General features: G+C 36.2%; 1 protein-coding gene across 4 annotated transcripts in view; it reads left to right on the top strand.

Annotated features, from left to right (window-relative positions):
- The window catches only part of Fstl5 (follistatin like 5), a 501,743-nt gene that overhangs the window by 364,444 nt on the left and 111,339 nt on the right, over positions 1–25,960 (top strand). For all 4 annotated transcript variants that reach the window (XM_085682503.2, XM_085682502.2, XM_048424769.3 and 1 more), the window contains exon 8: positions 289–409. In XM_085682503.2, the coding sequence (XP_085538629.2) occupies positions 289–409 (121 nt within the window). The remainder of the gene's footprint in view (positions 1–288; positions 410–25,960) is intronic.

Genomic DNA, 25,960 nt, shown 5'->3' with positions numbered 1-25,960 from the left:
TAAGTTCTTGATAGAGCTTTATCCATCTAAAATTCAAAGTATAAAATTAAATTATACCAGTATACTTTGTTAATTCATGTATTTAAAATTAATGTGGGAATGTCATATTTATCAGTGAGAGTTCACTTTTAAAGGGAGAATATGTTAAAGGAATATTAAGGTAAGTCAGCATCCTTCATGTTTACATTGACAATTAAGATCCTTTAAAAATGTTTAATATATTTATTTTGCTCCTGAATATAAATGAGTTCTCAAGTTTCCAATTCTGTGATCTATATTCTTTTCTAGGACTTTGGCGATGATGGGTCCTTGTATATCACCAAGGTTACCACAGTCCACATGGGCAATTACACCTGCTATGCAGATGGATATGAGCATGTCCATCAGACACACATCTTTCAAGTGAATGGTAAGAAGACTGTTACTGTCAACAGTTTTACTCCACTTGATAATATCACATTTGAATGCACGGTACCTTATCTTCAACAAGGTTCTAAAGTTCAGTTATTAAAGTTACTGTTAGTGTGGTATCACTTACTTTTTAAGTCCTCAAGTGAATTAAAACTAGAAATTAGTAACAATTTAGTCGTTATAAACTATTACAAAGTAACATTTTAAAGGATAGGAAATTGAAGTTATTGGTTTTGGTAGAAAGTATCAATCATCGTAAAAATATGAATTTTAGAAATCAATAAAATTAGTAATTTAGAATTTTAAATCAGATCAGCTGTTTGGTTACTCTTATTAGCACCACCAAAAACTCCTTCTTACCTTGTGTCGTGGTATCAGTTGAAACTCTAACACCTGTGCTATAGAGGGAACCAAATTAGGAGTTGAGTGAAAGGCATTTTTACCTATAAGACTAGCCTGGGAAATACGGGTTATTGCCTAAGTTTTTTTTTTAATTGCATTATTATTTATGTGAAACATGTCTTACACTGTGATGCTTTATTCAGTGGTTTGGAGTATTAATCAAACAAGCTTATCAAAATCCTTTATTACAGATTTATCCTGACTTGACATAGAATATTTTGTATGATGTGTTTTTAGTACTGTGTTTCATACTTTATCATAAATAATATTTGTCTACTTTGTGATCTATAAAACAAAGCAGAGGCGGGTTTTGAGGGGCTGATGGTGTGATTGGCATGCATGCCTGCATTCATAAAAGAAAACTCAAGCTATGAATTTGGAGGCCTAGTGTTGAGTCTTCTGGATATATATATATATATCCACACATTTGGGGTTTGGTTTCTTTTTTTTTTTCAAAGTTTATTAAATTATAAAAGTTTCCATTTCCACCCCTCCTCCCAACACCCTCCCATTCCCCCCACTCCCTCTCCTCCTCCCTCTCCATCCCTAAGAGCAGTCAGGGTTTCCTGCCCTGTGGGAAGTTCAAGTTCCTCCCCCCTCCCTCCAGGTCCAGCAAGGTGAGCATCCAAACAGACTGGATCCCAAAAATCCAGTATATGCAGAGGAAACAAGTCCCAGTGTCATTGTCAATAGCTTTTCAGAAAGACTTCGGGCCAGCCACATTCAGAGAATCCGGCCTCATTCAGAGAATCTGGTTGGATCATGTGCTTGTTCAGTCCCAGTCCAACTGGCCTTGGTGAACTCTCCTTAGATCAGTCCCCTTGTATCAGTGGGTGATCGCACCCCTCGCGGTCCTTATTTCCTTTTTCATGTTCTTCCTCCTTCTGCTCCTCATTTGGACCTTGGGGGGCTCAGTCCGGTGCTCCAATGTGGGTCTCCGTCTGTATCGCCTTCCATCCTCGGATGAAGGTTCCCTCTGGTCTTGCCTTCTTCATTCACGTTCTCTTTCCTTCTGCTTCTCCTTTGGACCTAGGGAGTTATGTCCAGTTTTCCAATGTGGGTCTCTGTCTCTATCTCCATCCATCGCCAGATGAAGGTTCTGGCACTCTTGTCTATTTCCAATCTCCAGGAGGATAACTACATGATTTTCTTCAGGTTCACCTTCTTATTAAACTTCTCTAGGATCACGAATAACAGGCTCAAAGACCTTTAATTAGGGCTAGAATCCACTTATGAGTGAATACATACCATATTCCTCTTTTTGGGTCAGGCTTACCTCACTCAGTAAAGCGTTTTCTATGTCCATCCATTTGCATGCAAAATTCAAGATGTCATTATTTTTTACCGCTGAGTAAAACTCTAATGTGTATATGTTCCACACCTTCTTTAACCATTCTTCTATTGAGGGGCACCTAGGTTGTTTCCAGGTTCTGGCTATTACAAATAGTGCTGCTATGAACATAGTTGAACAAATGGTTTTGTGGTATGATAGGGCATCTCTTGGGTATATTCCCAAGAGTAGAATTGCTGGGTCTTGAGGGAGTTGACTCCCAGTTTCCTGAGAAACCGCCACACTGATTTCCACAGTGGCTGCACAAGTTTGCATTCCCACCAACAATGGATGAGAGTTCCCCTCTCTCCACATCCTATCCAGCATAGGCTATCATTGGTGTTTTTGACTTTAGCTAATCTGACTGGTGTAAAATGGTATCTCACAGTTGTTTTGATTTGCATTTCCCTGATTGCTAAGGATGTTGAACATGACCTTAAGTGTCTTTTGGCCATTCGAAGTTCTTCTGTTGAGAATTCTCTGTTCAGATCAGCACCCCATTTTTTAATTGGGTTAATTAGAGTTTGATCATACCTAAATATAATAAAAGCTATTTACAGCAAGCTGACAGCTAACATCAAACTGAACGGAGAGAAACTCAAAGCCATTCCATTGAAATCAGGAACAAGACAAGGCTGTCCGCTCTCCCCTTACCTCTTCAATATAGTGCTAAAAGTTCTAGCAATAGCAATACGACAACATAAGGGGATCAAGGGGATTCGAATTGGAAAGGAAGAAGTTAAACTCTCGTTATTTGCAGACGATATGATAGTATAAATGAGCGACCCCAAAAACTCTACCAAAGAACTCCTACAGCTGATAAACACCTTTAGTAATGTGGCAGGATACAAGATCAACTCCAAAAAATCAGTTGCCCTCCTATACACAAAGGATAAAGAAGCAGGGAGGGAAATCAGAGAAACTTCACCTTTCACGATAGCCACAAATAGCATAAAATATCTTGGGATAACTCTGACCAAGGAAGTGAAAGACCTATTTGACAAGAACTTTAAGTCTTTGAAGAAAGAAATTGAGGAAGATACCAGAAAATGGAAAGATCTCCCTTGCTCTTGGATTGGGAGGATCAACATAGTAAAAATGGCAATTCTACCAAAAGCAATCTATAGATTCAATGCAATCCCCATCAAAATCCCATCAAACTTCTTCACAGACCTTGAGAGAATAATAATTAATTTTATATGGCAAAACAAAAAACCCAGGATAGCCAAAACAATCTTATATAATAAAGGAACTTCTGGAGGTATAACCATCCCTGACTTCAAACTCTATTACACAGCTACAGTATTGAAAACAGCTTGGTATTGGCATAAGAACAGAGAAGTCGACCTATGGAATCGAATAGAAGACCCAGATATTAACCCATAAACCTATGAACACTTGATTTTTGACAAGGGGGCTAAAGGTATGCAATGGAAGAAGGAAAGCATCTTTAACAAATGGTGCTGGCATAACTGGATGTCAACCTGTAGAAGAATGAAAGTAGATCCATATCTATCACCATGCACAAAAATCAAGTCCAAATGGATTAAAGACATCAACATTAACCTGACCACTTTGAACCTGATAGAAGAGAAAGTGGGAAGTAGTCTACAAGACATGGGCACAGGAGACCACTTCCTAAGCAGAACCCCAGTAGCACAGACAATAAGAGAATCAATGAATAAATGGGACCTCCTGAAACTGAGAAGCTTCTGTAAAGCAAAGGACACTGTCAGTAAGACAAAAAAGGCTACCTTCTGACTGGTGTTTGGTTTCTAAATGTCCTTCAAAAGTATAAACTTGTTCATTGCAGAGAATTGGGATATTTTAATTTGTTTCAAATAAATGACTGCTTAAGATACTGTAATCAGTGGGAAATAAGTCCTTGTGCAGTAATACAGTAGGGGTCAGGTTTGGAGAAAGGTGAAAAGGAAACCTGCTGCTGTCACTGGAAGTCACAGATAAGTGTGAAGATGAGTGAAAACAGGTCTTAGAGATGTGAGCGAGGAGTAGGGAGAGCCTGCAATGAGGAAGAGTACCTGAAGAGACTGGGTGAGATAACTTTGAATATGTTAATGAAGGCATCATTATTGATGCAAAAGTCAAGAGAAGACTGACAGACAGTTGTGTATTCAGGTACTTCAGTTAAAGTTTTAATCAAATCAAGCTCAAACTTGATTAGGTCACCTAACAATGTGTATAGATTGGATGTGAAGTTAGAGATCTGAGCCTTGGAACTAAAATTCCAAAGAAGAAAAAGATGCCAAGGGACAGACAGAGTGTGAAGAAACCAATATCTAGGAACATCATTTTAAAAATGCTCTAAAATGCTGAAAAAAATGGTGCTGGGGTCTAGCTTTTGTTGGCAGCGTGCTTATGCAGCAAGCATGGAGTCCTGGGTTCTGTGTACAGCACAAAATGAACTAACTGGGGTGGTGCATGCCTATGCCAGCACTCAGGAGATGAATGCAGGTGATTCTGAAATTCAATTCTTCCTCAACTGTCTGAGATTTTGAAGTGAACTTAGGTCTTTTTTTTAAAAGGATGCTAAAAAGTAAACTAAAGCTGGACAACATGGGGAGTGTGATGCCCCTTGACATGCAAGAGTAGCGCATCTAGACTGTGGTTTCTGGGCCAAACTAAGCAGGACACTAGCCCTGGGTCTAGTTTGAAGTCAGCTTCCAGGGTTAAACAGTGAAGAAAACCAAGCAATCATATATGTTCTTGGATTTTCAGGTCCTTTGAACTGGAGCAACATCTGAGCCATTCTTCTCCTTGAATCAGTGCTGTGGCTACTTCCAGTCTGAATATATTAGGCCCAGTGTAACAGACACAATAAGACCCACCCTCATTTCCTTTTTAGAAGTAATTGGCTTCAAGCAATCTGACAGATCAGCACCCTGAACTTTCTTACACCTTTTTTTTATAATTAAAGCACAGATTTTCTACTTCATCGCATTGTTAGCAATTAATTTTTGTCTCTTAATGTGACTTACTGTCAATCTCAGCATTAATATTTCAGCCTAGCCCCTTGGTTCTTCTTTAATGAGTCTCGTCCATATTCCATTTACTTCAGAGCTATATTTTAAAATATCAAAAGTACAAAACCCCAGTTTACATCAGCTACTCCGGATGTTTGGTTTGCAGTTGGTATTCCCAGACAAGCTGGAGAATGTGCAGCAGGGAGCATGTGTCCCTGTAGGTTTCTATGTGGTAGGACTCATTCCCAGCCACCACGTATGCTCCCTGTTTTATTCTACCCTGTGAATAAACCATTTGTTCTCTGATGTCAAGTTTTTCTCTAAGATGGAATATGGTTGAAAAGGAAAGAGACATCCATCATGAATCCTCATGTACTATCAACCTTAACCGTATGTATAAAATTATAACTGCTCCCCCCTTTCCTAAGTATGTAGATTCTCAAATCAATATCGAATTAGAAGTAAAACCAGCATTTTACTCATCCAATTACTTTTAATCCACTTTAAATTCCCCGTGTTAAAATTTTCCTGAATGGGATTGATGTAATGAAAACTGTATCGTGATGTAAAATTTCTGTTATGCTAAAAAAAAAAAAATAGGATGGTGCTATACAGTTTAAATGCTAGATTTGACTACTTAAACATAGATTTTTACTGTTTAAAAATTGTGTGTGTGTGCTTGTGTGTGTGTGACAGCTAGTTAACCAGTGTACTTTCTGTGTGTTTATGTAGTATATGTATGTGTGCATCTGTACTTGCTAGATGAAGTACATAATTAGGGGAAGGTTTATAGATTTTATGACCTTGCCTCACACATACACACTCACAAACACATACAAACATAAAGATAAAATAAGCTCTTTCTTCTATAAATTCTTTTTGGCCATGGTATTTTATCACACTTTTTAAAATTTGCACAGCAAATATATGATTAGCTGAACTATTTCCCTAGTATTCCACCTTATTTGTTTATTTGCTTGAGTGTTTTTGTTTGTTGGGTGACATTGTGTTTTCAGTTAGGTCAATTATTTATTTATTGTTAGGCTTTAAAAAATTTATTATGGCTTCATTGAAAAACCACAACATATATTCTGGCATGACTTACCCTCTTCCATCTCCTGTCAAATCCTTCCAATTTCCCCTTTCGTCTAATCCATACCTTATTTCTTCCTCTTAGTTTAGAAAACAAAACAGCAAATAAAAGAGTTGAACAAATTAGAATTTTAAAATAAAAACCAAAACATCAAAAAGCATAAGAAACAAACACATGGAAACACATACAGAAAAATCCATTCACATACCACACACACACACACACACACAAAAAAAAAAGAAACACAAAATAAGAAACCATAATATATAAGGAAAACGAATAAGATGAAAGATGCTAAAATAAAATAATATAAAACAGAAAATTTACAATAACACATAACACTATTGAATTTGTTTCATGTTGGCTATGTTGGCTGAGCATAGGGCCTACCCTTTAGTAAAGTTTATATACCCAGTGAAATGCCACTGGAGAACACTTAATTTTTCTTTGTACGTGGTTGTCATTTATTGATAGTCTTTAGGTTAGGTATGGAAGATTATTTTTAATTTTTCCTCTGCATGCAGGGTTCCCTTCTGGCTTGAAACTGTACAGGCCCTGTGCATGATGCTCCAGTCTCTGTGCGTTCATTTCTGGAAGATACAATTTCTCTGGCATTATCCATCAACTCTGGCTCTTAGAATTTCTTCCTTTCCTCATGCATTACTCTTTGAGAACAAGAAGATGGATTTGATGATGTTATCACATTTAGAACTGAGTGTTTCAAAGTTTTTTACTCTTTACCCATGGTCCAATTGTGGGTCTCTGTATTTGTTCCCATCAGAAAAGCTTCTGATCATGGCTGATTAAAATATGAGTACAGCAGAAAGTTATTAGGATTCATCTGATTTTTATGTTCTTTTATCAGAACGGTAGTATGTGTAGTATTCTTTCCCCCTAGGTTCATTGCCTATGTGGTCTCAGATTATTGTGGTCTCAGGTTATTGGTCCCTGAATTCCACCTCATGAACTGGGTCTTAAATTCAATCAGATAGTTGTTGGTGACTCTTACATTGTTTGTGTCACTGTAGAACCATCTTATGACGCAAGCAGGTCACCTTTGTTGATAGCAAGTTTTGTACTTGGGTTGGTGGTTGCCTTTCTCCTCTAGAAGATTGCAGAGTACATTCATGTTCCATGAGCACTGGTCAGGAGGAGTGGAGGCTCTAGTTAAGCACTCTAGTTAAATCAATTTTTTTTGTGTTAAATAAAGTATGTAAATGTTGTTTTCAGTGATATGGTCTCATCATCAGTTTATAGAGGACAACCAATATTCTTGGGAATATCCTGAGTAGTTTCCATGTGTCCCCATTGGCCAGCACCTAAAATAGGAACACCCATTCCTACTGGAAATTTCACTTGGTGGCAAAAAAGTCTATCTATCTGAGGCATTTTCTTCCTCATTATTTGGCAACTGCATTTACATTTTTTCCTGTTTGTATATATTTTAAGAAGTTTCTGCAGTAGTAGGTTTATATATGACCCATCAAACGGTTCTTAGTGTTAGTTGTGCCTCTGTGCATTGCCTTGAAGATGGTAGTTTCTGTCCTTCCCAGTCCACCTGTTCAGTCCCAAAGAAACAAACAGAGGTGTATATTAATTATAAAATGTTTGGCCTCTTAGCTTGGGCTTATTATTAACTAGCTCTTGCAACTTAAATTAGCCCATAATTCTTGTCTATGTTTAGTCATATGGCTTGGAACCTTTCTCAATAAGGCATTCTCATCTTCCTTTCTCTTTGTGTGGCTTGCGACTAACTGTCTGCCTTTCCTCTTTCCAGAACTCTCTTAGTCTGGCTGTTCTGCCTACTCTTCCTGCCTGGCTACTGGCTAATCGGCATTTTATTAAACTAATACAAGTCACAGATCTTTACAGTGTACAAGAACATTATCCCACAGCATTTCCTCTCTTCTATCATCTTCTTTCCCTTCCCCTTTTGATCCTCAGTTCCAGTCTGCACCCTATCTCTCCATAACAATATATTCTATTTCCCCTTTCAGAGCTGTCATTCACTCCTGATTAGTCCATTACTCTATAGTAAAACCATCTGTGTTTATGTGGATTGTGCATGTTTATCAAAGTCTTAAAAGCAAAAATTCAGAGATAAGCGAATATATTCACTATTTCTCTTTTGTGTTTGTGTTTCCTTACTTAAATGAATTTCTTTTCCTTTCTCTTGTTTACGTTACTTTCTTAGTTTTATCTGTCTTCCTGAAAATTCTAAGATTTATTTATTTATTTCACAATTGAAAACATTTAATTGTATAAATGTACCACAGTTTATTTAACCATTCATCTGTTTAAGACATCTAGACTCTTCTTAATTTCTGGCTGACCATAAGGACAACAATGAGCAAAGATGACCATGTTTATATATAGTGGCATACAGTCCTTCAGATATATGCCCAAGAAAATTCTAGCTATATCTTAAGTGAATCTTTCATACTTTCTTGGAAAGTGCCTCCCAAATTTGCATTCCCACCAGAAGTGGGTTTGTAATTGGTGCAGCCCTTTTCACATTCTTTAGTCAGCCACTTTATCTTAATTTTTACGTTCTTTAACATACAGAATTTTATTAGTTTCATGAGCTCTCATTTATTATTATTTGTAATGCTTGTACTGTCAGCGTTTTATTTAGAAATTTATTTTTTATTCAATTGAATAATTTTTAATTTCCTTACTAATTCTGTCCTGACCTATATTTCATTCAGAACGGAGCTGTTCAGGTTCCTTGAGTTTGTATATTATTTTTTGTTTCTATACTTGTTGATAATCGAGCTTTAATCCACTGTGGCCAGATAGGATGCAAGAATTTTTTGTTAGTCTTGTACCTGTCTATATGTGCTCTGTGTCCAAGTAGGTGTTCAAATTTGTAGAATGTTCTGTGGGTTGATAAGAAATAATCCTTTGTGTTTCAGTGAAATGTTCTACAAATATCTATTAGGTCCATTTGATTCATGATGTAATTTAAGTCCAGCATTTCTCATTTAGCTTTGGTCTGAATGAACTGTCTTTAGTGACAAGTGAGTAGTCGGTCATAGCAATGCACTATGATCATGTAAGTTTCAATATGTGCTTTGAGCTGTAGTAATGTTTCTTTTATGAACCTGGGTGCCATTGTGTTTGGTGCATAAATATTTAAAGTTGTAATATCCTCTTGGTGGATTTTATTTTCCTTTGTGTTTAGAAGATAGTGTCCTTCTCTATCCCTTTTGATTAGTTTTGGTTTAAAGTCTATTTTGTCAGATATTGAAATGACTACCCTTGTCTGCTTTTTGGTTCCTTTTTCTTGGAATAACTGCTTCCATTCTTTTACCATGAGGCAATGGCTATTCCTAATGGTAAGGCATGTGTCTTCGATATGGCAGAAAGTTAGATCTTGTTTTCTAATACAATCTGTTAGTAAATATCTTGTTATTTGGAAGAATTGAGTCTGTTAATATTGAGTTATCAATGAGCAACGTTTATTGATTTCTATTATTTTGATATTATGATATGTGTTTTTCTTCCTTTTTTTTAAAAAAAGTACTTTTCTGGGATTGTTTATTCCTTGAATTTTCTTTGATGTGGTTGATGTCTTAAGATTTAAATTTCCTTAAACTACCTTCTATAAAGCTGGCTTGATAGATATATACTACATATATTTCTGTTATATTTTGTGGAATTTTTTTTCTCTGAGTATAGTAGTCTGCCCTGGCATCTGTGGTCTCTTAGAGTCTGTAGAACACGAAACCTTTTTTGGCCTGCACAGCAAATCCTTCATCCACAGCTCTATTTCCATAATCCTCTTCCTTATTTTTGTGCTTGCTTATTTATTTACTTATATAGTCATTAATTATGAGGCAAAGTCACTTCACTAAGTGAGAAGCATCTTTCTTGACTTGGCTAAACTGACTAGGGTGATCTACAGATTCACCTGCTTCTGTACTGCATTCAAACACTAAGGCTATATATGTGGTGCTAAAGCTGCCTACACATAGTCTTTTGGTCCTATTTTGGAATAGAAACACAATCCTTCATGGTTTCTTTTTTTGTTTTTATTGTTTATCTGTTTATTTTTGTTTTGTTTTGTTTTTTTGAAACAGGGTTTCTCTGTGTAGCTTTGGAGCCTGTCCTAGGACTCGCCCTGCAGACCAGGGTAGCCTCGGACTGATAGAGATCTCCCAACTCCTGAGTGCAGGGATTGAAATTGTGCACCTCCATCACTTAATGCCCTCATGGTTTCTAAATAAATTCTCACTCACTCAGTCAGCTCCCTTAATCACTGTTGCGTTACTGATGGTAATAAACTATGATTAAATTGGTACATTGTGAATTATAAGAAATAGAAATACATTTTAATTTCACAATGATAATATTCCTTCAACGTGAATACTGATGAACAATATATAACAAATAACAGAGTTGTGTCAGGAGGGAGCCAAGTTCAAGGGGAGGAATATGATTTTAAAATACATGTATAATCTACTACATACACATGGATAATCCAGGACAGCAGGCAGCTCTTAAGAGAAAGGATAATAAATAATTTAAACAAAAGTTGTAAACTGCTAATATAATTGTAGATTGGTCTTTGGGAGGTAAACTCTTGTGTGATGTGGCCGGGAGAAAACAAACTTTGGGTGAGGATACTCAATATGTCAGCTCAGGAAAAGCATGATCACTGCTTTTGAGTTCTTTGGAGAAATGAAGTATAATAAGAGCTTGTGGTTAAGTGGCTTGAAAAGAAGAAAATAATTATTTTGCTGAGCCAGGGTAGTGTCCTTAGAACACATGTTACATGTCCTTACAACAATGAACAGAGCTTGACGTATTATTGAGAAGGTCCTTGTCCCAGGACTTTCTTTTCCTCTGTTGTTCTTGACTACAAACTAGAAATCAGAGCATGAAGACATGTAGATTTAGCAAGCATCATATTTGCCTGGTAAGTGCTGAAAAGGCACACAAAACTACATTTAAAATTTTTACAAGGTTCGGGCCATGTGAAATGTAGGGACAGAACTGCAGTCACAGAAATGTGGTGAACAATGAAGTTAATTGTAATTTTCACTTTAGCCAAATCTTAATAGAAGGAGGTACTGGGGAGAAAGATATGCCATGTGGGACTCAAACACTCTCTCCACACATCTGGAAAAATCTGCTAATAACAAACAGTTTAAAGTATGAAAGAAATGGTTTACGGGCCAGTGAGGTTTTATCTTACTTAGGGATTTCGTTGTGCTCAAACCTGACTACCCATAGCAACTTGAGGAGGCAAAGATTTATTTCATCTTGTACTTTTAGGTAATAATCAGTCACTAGGGGAAGTCAGAACAAGAACTCAAGAAGGCAACATAAAGAAAGGTACATAAACAGGTCATGCAGGAGAGTTCCTCAATGGCCTGATCCCCAAGGCTTGCTCAGCCTATTTATTTTTAATAATTCAGGACCACCCTACCCTGGATTGGTATCGTCCACATAGGGAAGTGTTCTCCCACGGCAATAAATAATGAAGAAAGTGACTCAAGGGCTTGCCCTTAAGATAATTTTGGTAGGGGAACTTTCTGAACAAACATTCCCTTTTCCCAAAAGATTCTAGCTTGTATCAAACTGACAGAACACTAGCCAGCACAGGTTTCCTAAGCAACTCAGAAGCTCAAATGTTTTCAATTATTTGCTGGTTCTAGCCTTATCCAAGAAAAGCAACATAGTATGTAGTCATTCTGATTGATCAAATTCAGCCACTATGGGCCACAAACTTGTACAATAAAAACTTTTCAAAGATTATGTTTTACCTCTTTGGAACAGCTAGAGTAGAAAGTGAAATGTAAGTACAGCAGTTGGGATTTTAGTTCCCTTCCCTAAAACAAAAATGAGGAGAAATCATAGGTGGTAGAGACGTACTTAGTTAGATGTGTAAACAGGGGCACCTTGGTGGCTCATACAGGATATTCCCAAGTAGAAATTTCAGGGTGTTAATGCTCACAGAAGCCCATATATTTCAAAATGTCCTTGGAAATTCTTTTTATATTAGAACATAAAAAAATTTAAAGATAGAAGAACAGGAAATGGTGCTCTGCCTGTGGATAAACACTGACAGGGGCTTTAATAAAAGCACTAAAAATAATTTTCATTGACTTTCATTAACCTGAAAAAGATTATAATTTTGTGATATTTAAGTATTCTACCAACAAAATTTTAATGAATGAGAAAGAATGAAAAAAAATATTACAAGTCTTCCTTGGCAAAAAGGCTTCTGCTTCTGTTAACTGGGAGTACTTTGTACAGAAGTAATTAAATAATGTTGTAGAACTCTGAGGCCATTTCTGAGGCCTCTCAGCCTTAGTGCTTTCCCCCTCCCCTGGGAACCTAACAACTACACATGCAGTTACTGAAATGTTGGGGACTTTCCATCTCCCTGAGTCCTTGTGAATGTTCTCCAAATAGAGCTCCATTCTTGGAATTGGGACAAGAAAACTTACAGATGTCCACAGATGTTTTGACTCAATCCCTGGAAAGGGGGTCAAAGTGACCCTCAAATGTTCCCTCTTACCTTGCCTGATCTGGCAACTTCTCTCCAGCCCTGGCTCAGACCAATTATTGTTAGTAGACCTTGGAATATGCCAATCCTAATAGTTGAGAAACAACCCCCAAGATCCTCCCCCTTGTTTCTATGGCTTTTTTCTTTAAAAGTAGCTTGTGACAGTCATTTGGGGTTTTTTGGCTTCTCAAATGCTGTAGGACCCTGTTGTGACAGAATTAAATCCTCTTGCTTTTACATCAACTGTGATGTGAGAATGGTCTCTTGGGGCAGCTCCTCCTTGGTAATTGGACTTTAGGGTCCAACAATGTCTTTTAATGATATATAAAATAATAACAATCATTAAAAATACTATAGTGTATATGAATTTTTAAATATTTATTTATTTTTGTGGGGTTTTTTTTGCTGTGTTTGGCATTTGATACACTATCTTAAAGCATACCTGTAATTTTTACATAAATGAATATAGGAAAATTGATATCACTTAGTTACTATTGGTCAATAACAAAAGAATATTTGGGCACAAGGACAGACAATGGCAAAAAACTAAGATTATTTAGCAGCATGCAAAGCAGTTAGTGCATTTGTGGGTTCAATATATCCCTGGATAGAAAAAATTAAATTCTCTGTTAATTTTTTCTAAAACCAAAAAGTAAAATAAAAATAAAATACTTTAGAGAAATCATGTTAGTATGTGCAATTTAAAATAGTACACCCATCAACCTATCAATTAAGAATGGAAAACAAATATATGACCTATTATTATGACCATCCCTGAAAACCACAACAGATATTAGAATATTTGAGGGTTTTGAATTGCATTCTAACTTAAATCTCTCAGGGTTTTGACAGAATACAAGTCTACCAATAGCCATGGCTCGTTTGTGACAATGTGGAATTAGATGGTTAAAATATAAGCATGTTTCTGTGTCCTTGTTTGAAAAAGCATTATGTTTCTATCAAAGGATTTTGAATCTACAGTGGAATTCATTTCATGCATTTATTTTTCTTTTCACATAAAGCAAACTGCCTTTAGATCTTAAGGTTACAATACAGAATGTTTGAAAATTTTAAAAGTCATCAGTGTTTATTCTTCCCTCTGGGCAAAATGCTTGTGTATATTCACAATGGAATTTTATGTATGCTGGTACTGCACTGCCATTCACATTTCAGCCCTCACGCATAATATTAAGCAAATTCATTTCTCCCATTTTTGTCAAAAACTTCTGAATAGAATTGTTGGCTTTATAAAATATTTATATTAAACATTTGTACTTTTCTCCATCAAAATTGGAAAATGTCTAAAAGGAAATCCAGGCACAGAGGTATTGAAATCTAATCTTCACTACTGACAAGGGAATTTGAATGAAGAACTATGATGGGTTTGATCCTTGCTCTCTGGAGCTATACTTGCTACTGTACAAAGAGCAGCATGGAGACTTGTCTTCAGGAACAACCCTGCCCTGCCAACCTTTCTACATGGTCAAAGTTCAGAGAAGAATAAGGTATTTCTGAAAGCTCTGAGGTGCAGGAAGCAGTAAGAAAGAAGCCACCTGGCTCTGCATCATCCTTATCACATAATGAGTTAATAAAAAATAGCAATGAGAGGCTTTTCTGGCTTGGTGATTTATTGGTCCTTTTTGAAAAGAAAAACAAACAAAACAAAATACCCGAAATTGTGAATTCTAGGATTCCTCTCTTTAGATCAGCAATTCCATGTGCAGTCAATATTCATCTATGTCTTAACAAATATCCTATTATATTTGGTCATAAAATTTGAAGGTATTTTACTCCGAGGAATAGAATCTTAGCATGAATGTCTAAGTTTATGGTATGTAGTAGAGTGGTTACCCCACAGTAGTTGCTATCAATGATGGAAGGTCTTATTCTTCTCCCTGATAAGGCTCTGGAAAAGATGTTCTGTATAACTGGCTCCTTGTCTAGCTCAGGCACTAAATGCTGGAGAACAACCACTACCTGCAGCTGTTTGTTGCCAGAGTCTGTGTCTATACCATTCCCTAAATGTCTATCAGCTGCTCTCAAAGCAGAAGCAACATGATTGGGCAGTCATTCCCGAGGGCTGGACTCGTCATTTGGAAGGAAGTTTAGTTTCCATCTCCTGCAGGTGGAAATTCTGAAGTGTGTTCGACACGACCTTTCAGAAAGAGAACACTAGAATCAAGTTCTTCTGGGCCATCATAATGGTGTTTGTAAAACCATTTTCTTTCTTTTGGTTATCTTATTTCCTCTGAAATAAACTATTGGAGACTAACTTCTTTCCTTGTTTTTGTTTTTGAGCATAGACAGACACAGGGAAGTCCTTTATCTGATACTTATTTTCGCCTTTTCTTTGCTCCTCCTGGAAAATTCTAATGGTAACATATTTCTGGAAGGTCTCAAAACATAATGGAACAGTGTAATAGTAAGAGATCTGGAAATACCCATCACATGTTTCCTGTGCTAGCCTATGTCCACTTGTAATGCATCACAATATTTTAAACAATTTAAATATTTATTCTATGATTATATTTGATATCATAATATCTACATACTCTAAATAGACAATATTATTGCACAAAAATCGAAATCAAAACACACATCTTGATTCAAATGGAGTCAGGTGAAGTTTACTCACAGCCAAGCAAGGGACCACAGTCAAGAAACATGGATTCCAGTGACCTGAATGGAAGCTACCATGTGCAAGTGGTTACAGAGCTTTTGTAGTCATAGATCAATAGGAAGTACATAAACAAATATATTTACCCAACTTATTGGAGAATATATGAGGTAAATAGACCGTATGAGGGACTTCAGGTACTATGAAAATTTTAGCTTTGTGTTAGGTGGAGACTAAAGGTCAGCAAGGTCTGAGGACTTATCAAAGAACTATTTACCTAATAGTCCTGAGGATGTTAGGTCAGACTCATGGCTGATGGCAAATGGCCTTTAAAAGAGACTGAAGATCCCCAGAAGAGTCTTTCTTCTTTTTCTGCAATATTCCATCTCTCCATACTAAATATGTCCTAGCCAGGGTCAGACAATGTTGATGAGGCTCAATTTGGATGAGACATCTTCAGAAAGTTTCTCTTCATAAGAATATAATGATTCTCAAATGCAATTTGCAAATTTCATCATCATTAGTTATCTGCAAAATTAAAATTAGAGGACTTAAATTCTAAAGAATTAAATTAAAATAGTTTGCCCCTGTAAACTATGAAAACTGCCCAAGGATTAAGGTATAAGTACTTCCTAAATTCCTCGTGTTGTTCCCTTTGAGCGTGACATGCTTCAAAAACAAGGCTTGAGTGTGACTGAAGCATCTCTATCCAGAATCACTCCTCAGTGACTTGAAGCATCACTCATCTTACTGTTTTTTTTTCCCCAAATGATGGTGTCTATGCTTTTATCAATGTCCAGTACCTTATATTGAAATGACTACCTGTTTATTTCTTTACCATTCGCTCTAAACAGGGACTGCGTATATAGCCAAAGTTTTCTTGAATTTGTAATTCTCCTCTATCAGCCATCAGGTACTTGGATTACTTGCTGTCAAGCCTAACTCTACATAATTTATATTTCCATTTTATTGTTATTAATTTTAGCTATCTAAACCATACCCCTCTATAATTTAGTTGGATATAACTCAGATTCATTTAAAGATGTAACTTAACTTCTTGAAAAGTATTTTAAATATTTATCGACTTCATGTATAATTCTATAAACCTTAAAGCAGTGTATTTAATTTCATTTTTCTATTTTCTTTTTTGTATTATTTGAAATACTATTATTAAATATTTTATTTGTAAGTAGGTATAGCCCACATAATATGATATTTTAATTTACCATATATCAAATAACTTTAGGGAACTTTTTATATACGAAACAAAACCACAAGAACTTTATTTAGAATTTATCTTATTCCTCATCCTTTTGTGATAATTGGAGTTATCAATTTTTCCATTACCCTAGCCAACATTCTGTAATTATTTGAAATTTAGGCATACCATTGTTATTTTTCTTCCAAAATTTGTTTCTCAACATGTGTTTTTAATTATAATTTCTTCAATGATAATCCCATTGGATGCTGAGTTTTAGATAGACCATTTCCAGTTTTATCATTTGCAGATGTTCTATTATCTTCTGGCTACCTGTCTGCTAATGGGTGCTGTATTGATCTGGCATTTCTCTCCACTTCCTCCTGCTTCTCCCTTCCCATTCCCTTTTTCTCCCCACTCTTCTTCCTTAGGCCCTTCATTTTGCCCCTCCTCTTATTCCTCCTCCCCCCTCTTCTAGTTTTTCTTACCCCATTACTTCCTCTAACTTCCTTACCTGGAACAGCACTTTGAACAAAAAATTGCAAAAGTGAGCAATGATTTAGCAAACTGATTTTGTCCACTACATAAAAGATAACCTGCCTTTTTCATTACTTCTTTCAGCTTATTGAAAAAAATGAAATATTGTGGTAACACAAGAATAGTTTTCAGTTTGGAAAAAAAAGCGTTGCTAAAATTGTGCAGGAGAGGCAGAGGCAGAGAGAGAGAGGAGAGAGGACAAGAGAGAGGGAGACAGGGACAAAGAGGAAGTGAGGGAGAGATAGAGAGAGAGATTGAAGTTTTTAAGAGTGATACAATCTTCCCAAAGGATGCCCACACTACTTCCCTTAAATATATGGATGTTACATTAGGAAGCAAAGTGGAGGTTCTTAAATCGAGGCAATTAAGTTGATTATTCGTGTGGGTTCCATGTATAATTACACAAATTCAAAACCATGATTCCTTTCAAACAGGAGTGATGGTAAAAGAAGGACATAGGGTATGTGATGGAACAACAAGAGGTTGACGCAAACAGATGGCTGGTCCCACACCCACCAAAGCAAGACTGTATAACAAGTTAGAAATTACAAGGACCGTGATTTCTCCTGGAATCTATAAAATAAACAAAGCCTGTATCTAACTTAAGTTTTTAAAAGTGAATTTGAATTTTGGGTCTCCATGGTGTAAAGAATGGTATTATTTCAAGACAATAAATCTTTGAGTGTGTGTGTGTGTGTGTGTGCGTGTGTGTGTATTATGGTGGAAACTTGCACGAATGTCACGCACATTTGTGGAGACCAGAGGACGACTTCCTAGTGTGGTTCTCTCATTCTACAGGGTGTCCTAGGGATTGACCTCAAGTTATCAGCCACGATCCCCAAATGCTTGACCTGCTGAAACATCTCATTGGCCCTTGAATATACTTTTATAGCAATCATAAGGAACTGGCAGTACACTGAATTATATGTTCATCAAGACTTCTTTGCACATGATAAAGGACTTCATTCTTTTTTCATCCTTCTGTTGAAAATAGATTTTTTTCTCGCATAATATATTCTGATTACAATTTTCCTCCCCCAACTCCTCCCAGTTTCTCCCCACCTCCCCTCCCATCCAGACCCAACTTCTTTCTCTCTCTCATTAGAATACAATCAGCCATCTAACAGACAATAATAAAGTAGAATAGATAAAAGAAAAGGCTAACATATCATAAGCAAATAAAAGTAAAAAAAAAAACTCAACAAAAATCTTAAGAAACATGTAGACCCACAGACACTGTCACTTGCACAATCAAGAGTCCTGTAAAAATACTTTAAAGAACTTAAAATCATACTATATGCCCAAAAGATCAGTGGGTTAAAAAGAGAGGAAAAAAGTAAAATAAAAATAAATAAATTGGAAAAAAAAATCCTTGACATCATATTATGAGAGAAGGATCTTCCAAAGATACCATTGAGTTCATTTTCTGTTGACAATCTAGTACTGGGCATGCAGCCTACACTTAAGTGCTTTTTTCCTCTAGTGAAAGTCTACAGGATAAAATGTACCTTTCATTTACACATATTTATCAATTTGACCTTGGTGTCCTCCATCCCTCTGGTTCTTAACACTTTGCCTGGGTTTTCTGCAGAGTTCCCTAAGCTCTGATGGGAGGGATCTGAAGGAGACATCCCATTATGTCTGAGAATACCAAGGTTTTTTATTCTCTGTATATTGGCTGGATATTAGATCTCTGTATTTGTTGCAATCTGATGGAGGAAGCTTTTCTGGTGATGGTTGAGCAAGGCACTGATTTATGAGTGTAGCAGAACATCACTAGGAGTCTTGTTTTGCTTTGTTCTTTAAGTAATACAGTACTATTTGATTTTCCACTAGGTCTCCTGGCTTTCTAGTCTCAAGTTCTTTATCCGCCAAAGAGTGCTAGGAATAGGTTCCATCTCATGGAGAGGGCTTAATTCAAATTTAATACAGATTGGTTACCCCTACAAGCTTTGTTCTACCATTGCACTAATACATCTTTCACGCAGAACAATATTGTAGATAAAAGGGTTTGTGCCTAAGTTACTGTTTCCATTTCTCTGTTAGTACCATGAAGAGTACCTTCCAATAACATGAATGTGAGTCAGTAGGGGTGAAGGCTCTTTAGAGGCACCAGCTCAATTTCTCTATGTTCAATGACTTCTATAGATGTTGTCTTCAGCAATGGGGCTTTGCCAACTGTTTTTGGAAAGCAACCTACATTCTTGGTAATAATCTGGGTTCTTAGTAGGTTCCCAAGGGGCCTCTTGGGCAAACAACTCTAATAGATATAATTTCTGGTATTAGAAACTTCATTTGGTGACAAGAGGTCTCCATTGGGATTGTTTCAGTATTATTTGGCAATTTTATTTAGACTACCTTCATATATGTATATGTATATATTTTTGGCAGCTTCTGTTTAAGATTTCCATACTAGTCCTTAATTTTAGCTGTCTCTCATCAAATTTACTTCCTTGTTCCTCACTGCCCTTCCCACCTGATCTTCTTATTCTACCCTCAGTTCCACATTCATCCTTAACTATCTATTTTATTTCCCTTTCCTTGAAGATATTCTTTTCTTCCCCATTTAAATACCTAACCTCTGTTTTATAGGGATTGTAGCTTGATTATCATTTCCTTAGCACATAATATCTAGACATAAGTGAACATATCATATTCATTTTTCTGGGTCTGGGTTATCTCACATAAGGATGATGTTTTTCTATTTCCATTTATTAATCAGTGATTTTCATGATTTTATTATTTTTAACAGCTTCAGAATATTGTATTGTGTAAATAAACTATACTTTCTTTATTCATTCATCTATTGAAAGACATCTGTTGATTCCCATGTCTGACACTTATGAACAGAGTAGCAACTAACACAGTTGAACATGTTTCCCTGTGGTAGGATGTGACAGCATTTGAGCATATACTCAAGAGTGGTATAGATGGATCTTGAAGTAAAACAACAATTCCCATCTGTCACGAAACCCCTCCACACACAATTATTGGTTTCCATAGTAGTTGGACATTTTTGCTACCACACAAACAATGTAGAAGTGTTCCCCTTATATAACATCATAGTCAGCATAATCATGTGTTTTATTAATTAGACCATTTTGACTAGTGTAACATAAAATTTCAAAGTAGTTTTGAGTTACATTTTCTTGCTGGCTAAGGATGTTGAACTTTCCTTTAAGTGTTTATTAGCTACTTGAGTATCTTCTTTGGAGAATTATTTTTTAAATCTGTACCATTTTTAAAATTATTTATTTAGGTTTTTATATCTAGTTCTTGAGTTTTTATTTATTTTGAATATTAGACTTCTCTAGGCTGTGTAGTTGGTGAAAATCTTTTCTCATTACCTAGCCTGCCACTTTTTCTAAATGACAGCATCCTTGCCTTACAGAAACTTTTGACTTTCATTAGATTCTATTTATTAACTGTTGATTTTAAGTCCTGTGTTAATGGTGTTATGATAAGAATGTAATTTCCTGTACCACTCAATTAAAGACCATTCCACACCTTCTCTTCTAACAGATTCAGTGTACCTGACTTTATGTTGAGGTTTTTTGTTTATTAAAAGATCATATTTGTGCAGGATCATAAATATAGGTCTATCTGGGTTCTTCTACATACAAACATCCTGACTGACCAGTACTATTTGTTGAAGATGGTGTCTCTAGGGAGCAGACAGTTTTGTATCTAATATTATCATAGATTTCCATGTGCTTATGAAGTTGGGTGCACAGGGAACACAGTAAATTCCTGTGAAATCTGAGCTGGTATACATTCTTTGGTTGATTTTGAAACCAAAGTTATGATTAATGTTTCTGGAGACCATTTCTCCTGGGATGACAGCAATCCCACTCCTTACTGATAGCTTGTGATGTGGTCTTGTCTTGAGTTATAAATGTTCAATGCCTTGTGCTGTTTTGTTGTGTTTAATATTTTGTTGTTTTTTTTTCCTTATACTGCTCAGTTTCTCTTAGTTCTTCCATTCTTCCTCTCTGGAGAGATCAGTCTATTCCAGCAGGTTAGCCATCTTTTGAATCTGTAACTTATCTTTTTTTTCCCCCCTTTGGAAAGGAAGTTTGTGAGAAATTTTCTTCCTCCTTTTTATTGATGCTTTGCTTTCTAGCTCAGGCTTGGACCTATGTGTCTCATTCTGTTGTCCTATGGGAACTGTCACAGTGAGAGATAGGAAAATATTACATCCGCCTGCCAAAAGCACTCACAGTTCAAGCAAATATTTCCACCTTGTCCTCAGTGATTTGGCAAATCCCACCCAAGGGCTTTGCTTTCATCAAACAGTGTGCAACCTGTGTCCAGACAGAATCCATTATTTTCTTCCCCAGATTTCTTTCTTTTTTTGTATATTTTATCTTGGCAGTTCCTAGCCTCAAATTCTCAATTCAATAGACTTCCTACTCATGTGCCCTTAGGTCTAGAGGAAAACGTCACACAATCCCTGCAATCAGTGTCACTTTGGAATACCTTCAGAAATATCAGAACTTTAGACTGTTTGTTTAATATTTTGTGCAATTTTACCTACAATTTGTATAAATGTTTAATAATATATCTTTGAAATATCAAATCTTTCAAAGTAAAAGTTTGTTTATACTTCATTATTTAGTATGAGACTATTTATTTGTTTCCCAGCCTCCCTGACATGAATAGTCACACAGAAACTTTATTAATTATGGCACTGTTTGGCTGATATCTCAGGCATATTTCTAGATAACTCCAACATCTTAAATTAACCCATTTCTATTAATCTATATATCATCACTAGGCTGTGGACTACTGGTAAATTTCTGGCATCTTCCTCCTTCGTCATCTACATGGTATCTCTCTGACTCCATCTACTATCTATCTATCTCTCTCTCTATATATATCTTCCAGCTTGGCTATATTCTGTCCTGCCATAGGCAAAAACAGATTCTTCATTAACTAATGGTAATAAATCATACTTATAGCATACAGAAGGGGATCTGACATCATCTCCCCTTTTCTGTCTAAATAAAAAAGAAAGTTTTAAATTTGACATAGTAAAATTACATATAACAAAAGTTATAAAGCAAGAATTATAGTTACAATATTCTTTGAGAGTCTAAAACCTCAAGTATAATTTATTTTTATCATAATGAAGAAAAACTATAACTATCTGTCTTCAACTCCATCAAAGACCCCAGAAGGATATGTTATTTAAGTAAACAGAAAGTATATTGTAAGCAACATTATGAAAGAACTTTGGGTGACTGTCCTGGCAGCAAGATATCTCTGTCAAGTATCTGATGATCCGCACTGGTAACAAATGTAATTAGCCCTTGCTTAAGAAGGTCTAATGCTACCTACTAAGACAGAATGATATAGAAATTAACACTGGCATAGTCCAAAATAATCAGTTGCAAGGAGTGTACTGTCATAGAGTCCATCTCAAAATCCCCAGGTTCTTCTGATTTTATCTTACCAACCACACGTTGGCCTGTCAGTTTTCCAAAAATCTAATACATTGTGTGCAGTGATTAAAAAAATAGCATAACTCTATTTTCTCCCTGTTGTTAAGTTAATAACCAAGTAAGGGCAAAACACAGTAATAAATCATAGCAAAGACAAATGTGACCTATACTGTGGATGCTGGTGTTGAAGACTCACAGGCATTTTTGCCCACCAGAGACCTCATCACATAGTGGCTATTTTAGCTAATGTTGTGACCATGTCAGAGCAGCAACAGGTAGCACCTGACTTCAGGAGATTAGCCCACCATAATGCAAGGCACTGATGGGTGAATTTAGGGTAGAAAAGGCCCTGGGGGCTTTTGCTCCAAATGTCTGTTGTTACAACTGTGCCTTTATGTGTTGGCCACTACCATTTTTTTTTCTCTGGTATCTGTCATGATGTTAATGGATGTGGGCAGATCCCCACTGCCTTAGATGTAAATATCCCATTCTATTGGGCATTTTTACTTGTGGGTTATTATGAAGACTTCCTCTTATGCTGTACTTTTCATCTGAAGCAATGATTATATAATAATCATGTTAGATTAAATAGAAGTTGATGATAGAGAGTTTTTAATAAATATAGTCAGGGATTTTGATAGAGGCTAGTTTAGTGGAAAAATTAATATAGGTAAAGGCAGGATATGGTCTCACTCCTGATAAAGCAGGGACTGCAGAGGAGGGAAAATAAGAACAAGGAAGTGTCATGCGACTAGGACTTAAGGGTTTCTCTTGAGGAACCCGATAGACTTAGGTTAATGATTAAGAAAAATAATTGAGTTCCAGAAGCCAAGATAGCTCAAGTTCTTTTAATCTTAGTGTTGGGAGATGTGGTCATTGGTCTCGGTGTGCATCATAGCAAACCGTAGCTTTAAATAATGAGTTAAGGTAAAGTTAAGGGTTTTTGTTTTGTTTTGTTTTGTTAATGGCTTTAAGGTGAAAAATCCTGGGGAACAATTAAGTTTATAAAGACACACTTTTAATAGTTGAACATGGAACTCAATGAGTCAGGGAACACGAACAATGGCAGCTTGCCTGTTGCAGGCTGAATTACCTTTCTTGCTAGGATGGGTGGGTGATCAAGGGTGATAACTCATTCCTTGTGCCTATGTCTGCCCTCAGATTCCTGGTTTAAGAAAACTGTTGATGAGTTGTTGTGCACCCTGAGGATCTAAAGTACATCTGACTGATTGTTTAGATTTGTGATTCTTTAAAGATTTCTTGTGAAGTTACCTTTTGAGATAAATAATAAAGAGATCGATCCTTACTTTGTAACCACTAAATGCAGCCTGCCAGCTAATACACTAGCTGAGAAAAATACTTTGGCCATCTATACTTTGTTAATCTATAAGAAAGTTGCTTGGATATGAGTGTATGTTCTTGGGACAACTTGTTTTCCACCTCTAATGATGTAAAATGTTCAGACATGTAAGGCATATGAAAAACATGCTTTTTCTTAGCTTGGATTCATTGTAGTCATTCACTTCAAAAACGGAATGCAACTACATTGTAATTTTTATACTGCTTAAAGTATTTTGCTAGGATATATAAACTGTAAAGGAGAAAATTAATTTAGTAGCCAGGCACATGCTTTTAATCCCATCTTAGCACTTGGGAGGCATAGGAAGGTGGATATCTGTGAGTTCAAGGCCAGCCTGGCCTACAAGAGCGAGTTCCAGGACAGGCTCCAAAGCTACAGTCTCTAAAATCAAAAAGTAAATAAATGAAATAAAATAAAGTTAGCTAGAAAAAAAATCAAGAAAGACAACAGGGAAACATCAGGGTAGAAGAACAAAACAAAACAAAACAAGAATAGAATAGAACAAGCAATAGATAGAGAAATAAAATGAAGAACTCAACTTTGGGACTTAGAAACGTCTATTTGACTGTCTAGTCGTTTGCCTACTCTGCATTGCCTCTTCACTTTCTCTCACCGGCTGAAGGTCTGCCATTCATCAGCACCCCAGATGAGATCATGACATATTGGAGATGTGTGTGTGTGTGTGTGTGTGTGTGTGTGTGTGTGTGTGTGTGTGTTTCCCTTTTTTCTCCCTGTCCCCTGACAGTTAAGCCCCTCCCCTCCACAGCTTCAGGGAACTAAGGTTTACTCCCGCAGATAGAAAAGTCAATTGAGTGGTAAGTTTGCCGACTCTGTGGATCACCCTCAATCCCTGAGCTGCTTTAGGCAGTCCTCGTGGCTGAGATTCAGCTGCATCAGGAGCATTTGTTAGGACAACAAAGCAGACCTAAAAGCATGAGCTGCTCATGTGCACTCTCCCTACAGTAGACTAATGAGATCTGTTTTTCTCTCCTTTTCTGAGGATTTTGGGTGGATAAGGACAGCCCTCTAATGAAGCCAGAGACATGCATGCAGTCCTGTCATTAAAAACAGATTTTCCAGGCAGGCATCTCATTCATAGATACCATTACCTTGTTCCCACTTTGATTAACTTATACTTGGTTTCTTAAAGCCAGAATTATTTTTACTTGGGGCAAATGAAGGTTCCTAGCCTTGATTCGATATTTTGGTAACACATTTGTTCTTCAGATTATAGCCTAATTATAATTAGAGAGATATATTTAAATTAGCATGATATGATTTACTAGGTTAGTATGCAACATTCTACAAGAATATTTCATGGGTAAATTGCTACTGTGTTTAGAAGTAATGAGAAAACTCTAAAATAATCATGAGGTAGCCAACACTTTAAGAACAGCATAAAGAGTAATTAATGTAACGATACTTGTGTAACAAGAGAGTCAAAGGAGGTTAATGTGGTAATGATGCCGATTTGAGCTTAAAGATTTAGCAGGAGGAAATTCACAAGATAGCTTAATTAGAATTTAAGCACTCTTTGCAATTTGCATCTGCACTTGTTAATACCTATAATCTAAAAATAAATTTCACTTCATTTAAACTAATAATGTATTTACCTTGTGTCCTTGGTTTGCTTTGCTTTTATTGGTGGAAAGATCTCATACTTTTTGCCTACTGGATATTTCTTCTGTATGTTATTTGAATAGTAGTTCAAGTCAAAGTAGTTACAGTAACACATTTAAGTTTCAAAACACTAGTATAATGAATGGAGTTAGAGCAAACGGTAGCTACACTCATGTAATTAATTCTCATGTGATTAAAAAACTTTATTGAAGCTTATCCGTAAACGACTTTAGTCTTTTGCATATATATATATGTATATATATATATATAATTATTTATTGTGGTCCAATAGATGGATACAGAACTTAAGCATATAGAGAAAAAGACCACCCTCTGCCATAGTTCGTCAGTTATAGACTGTCTTCTGACACTGTGGGACAAGGAAACACATTTTAAAATGTACAGACTTTTATGAGTTCTTCAGATTAATACATTTTTATTCTTCTTTAA

Source organism: Myodes glareolus, chromosome 20, assembly GCF_982192425.1.
Source record: "Myodes glareolus chromosome 20, mMyoGla1.1, whole genome shotgun sequence".
Taxonomy (NCBI): domain Eukaryota; kingdom Metazoa; phylum Chordata; class Mammalia; order Rodentia; family Cricetidae; genus Myodes; species Myodes glareolus.
This window is presented reverse-complemented; position numbering and strand designations above follow the sequence as displayed.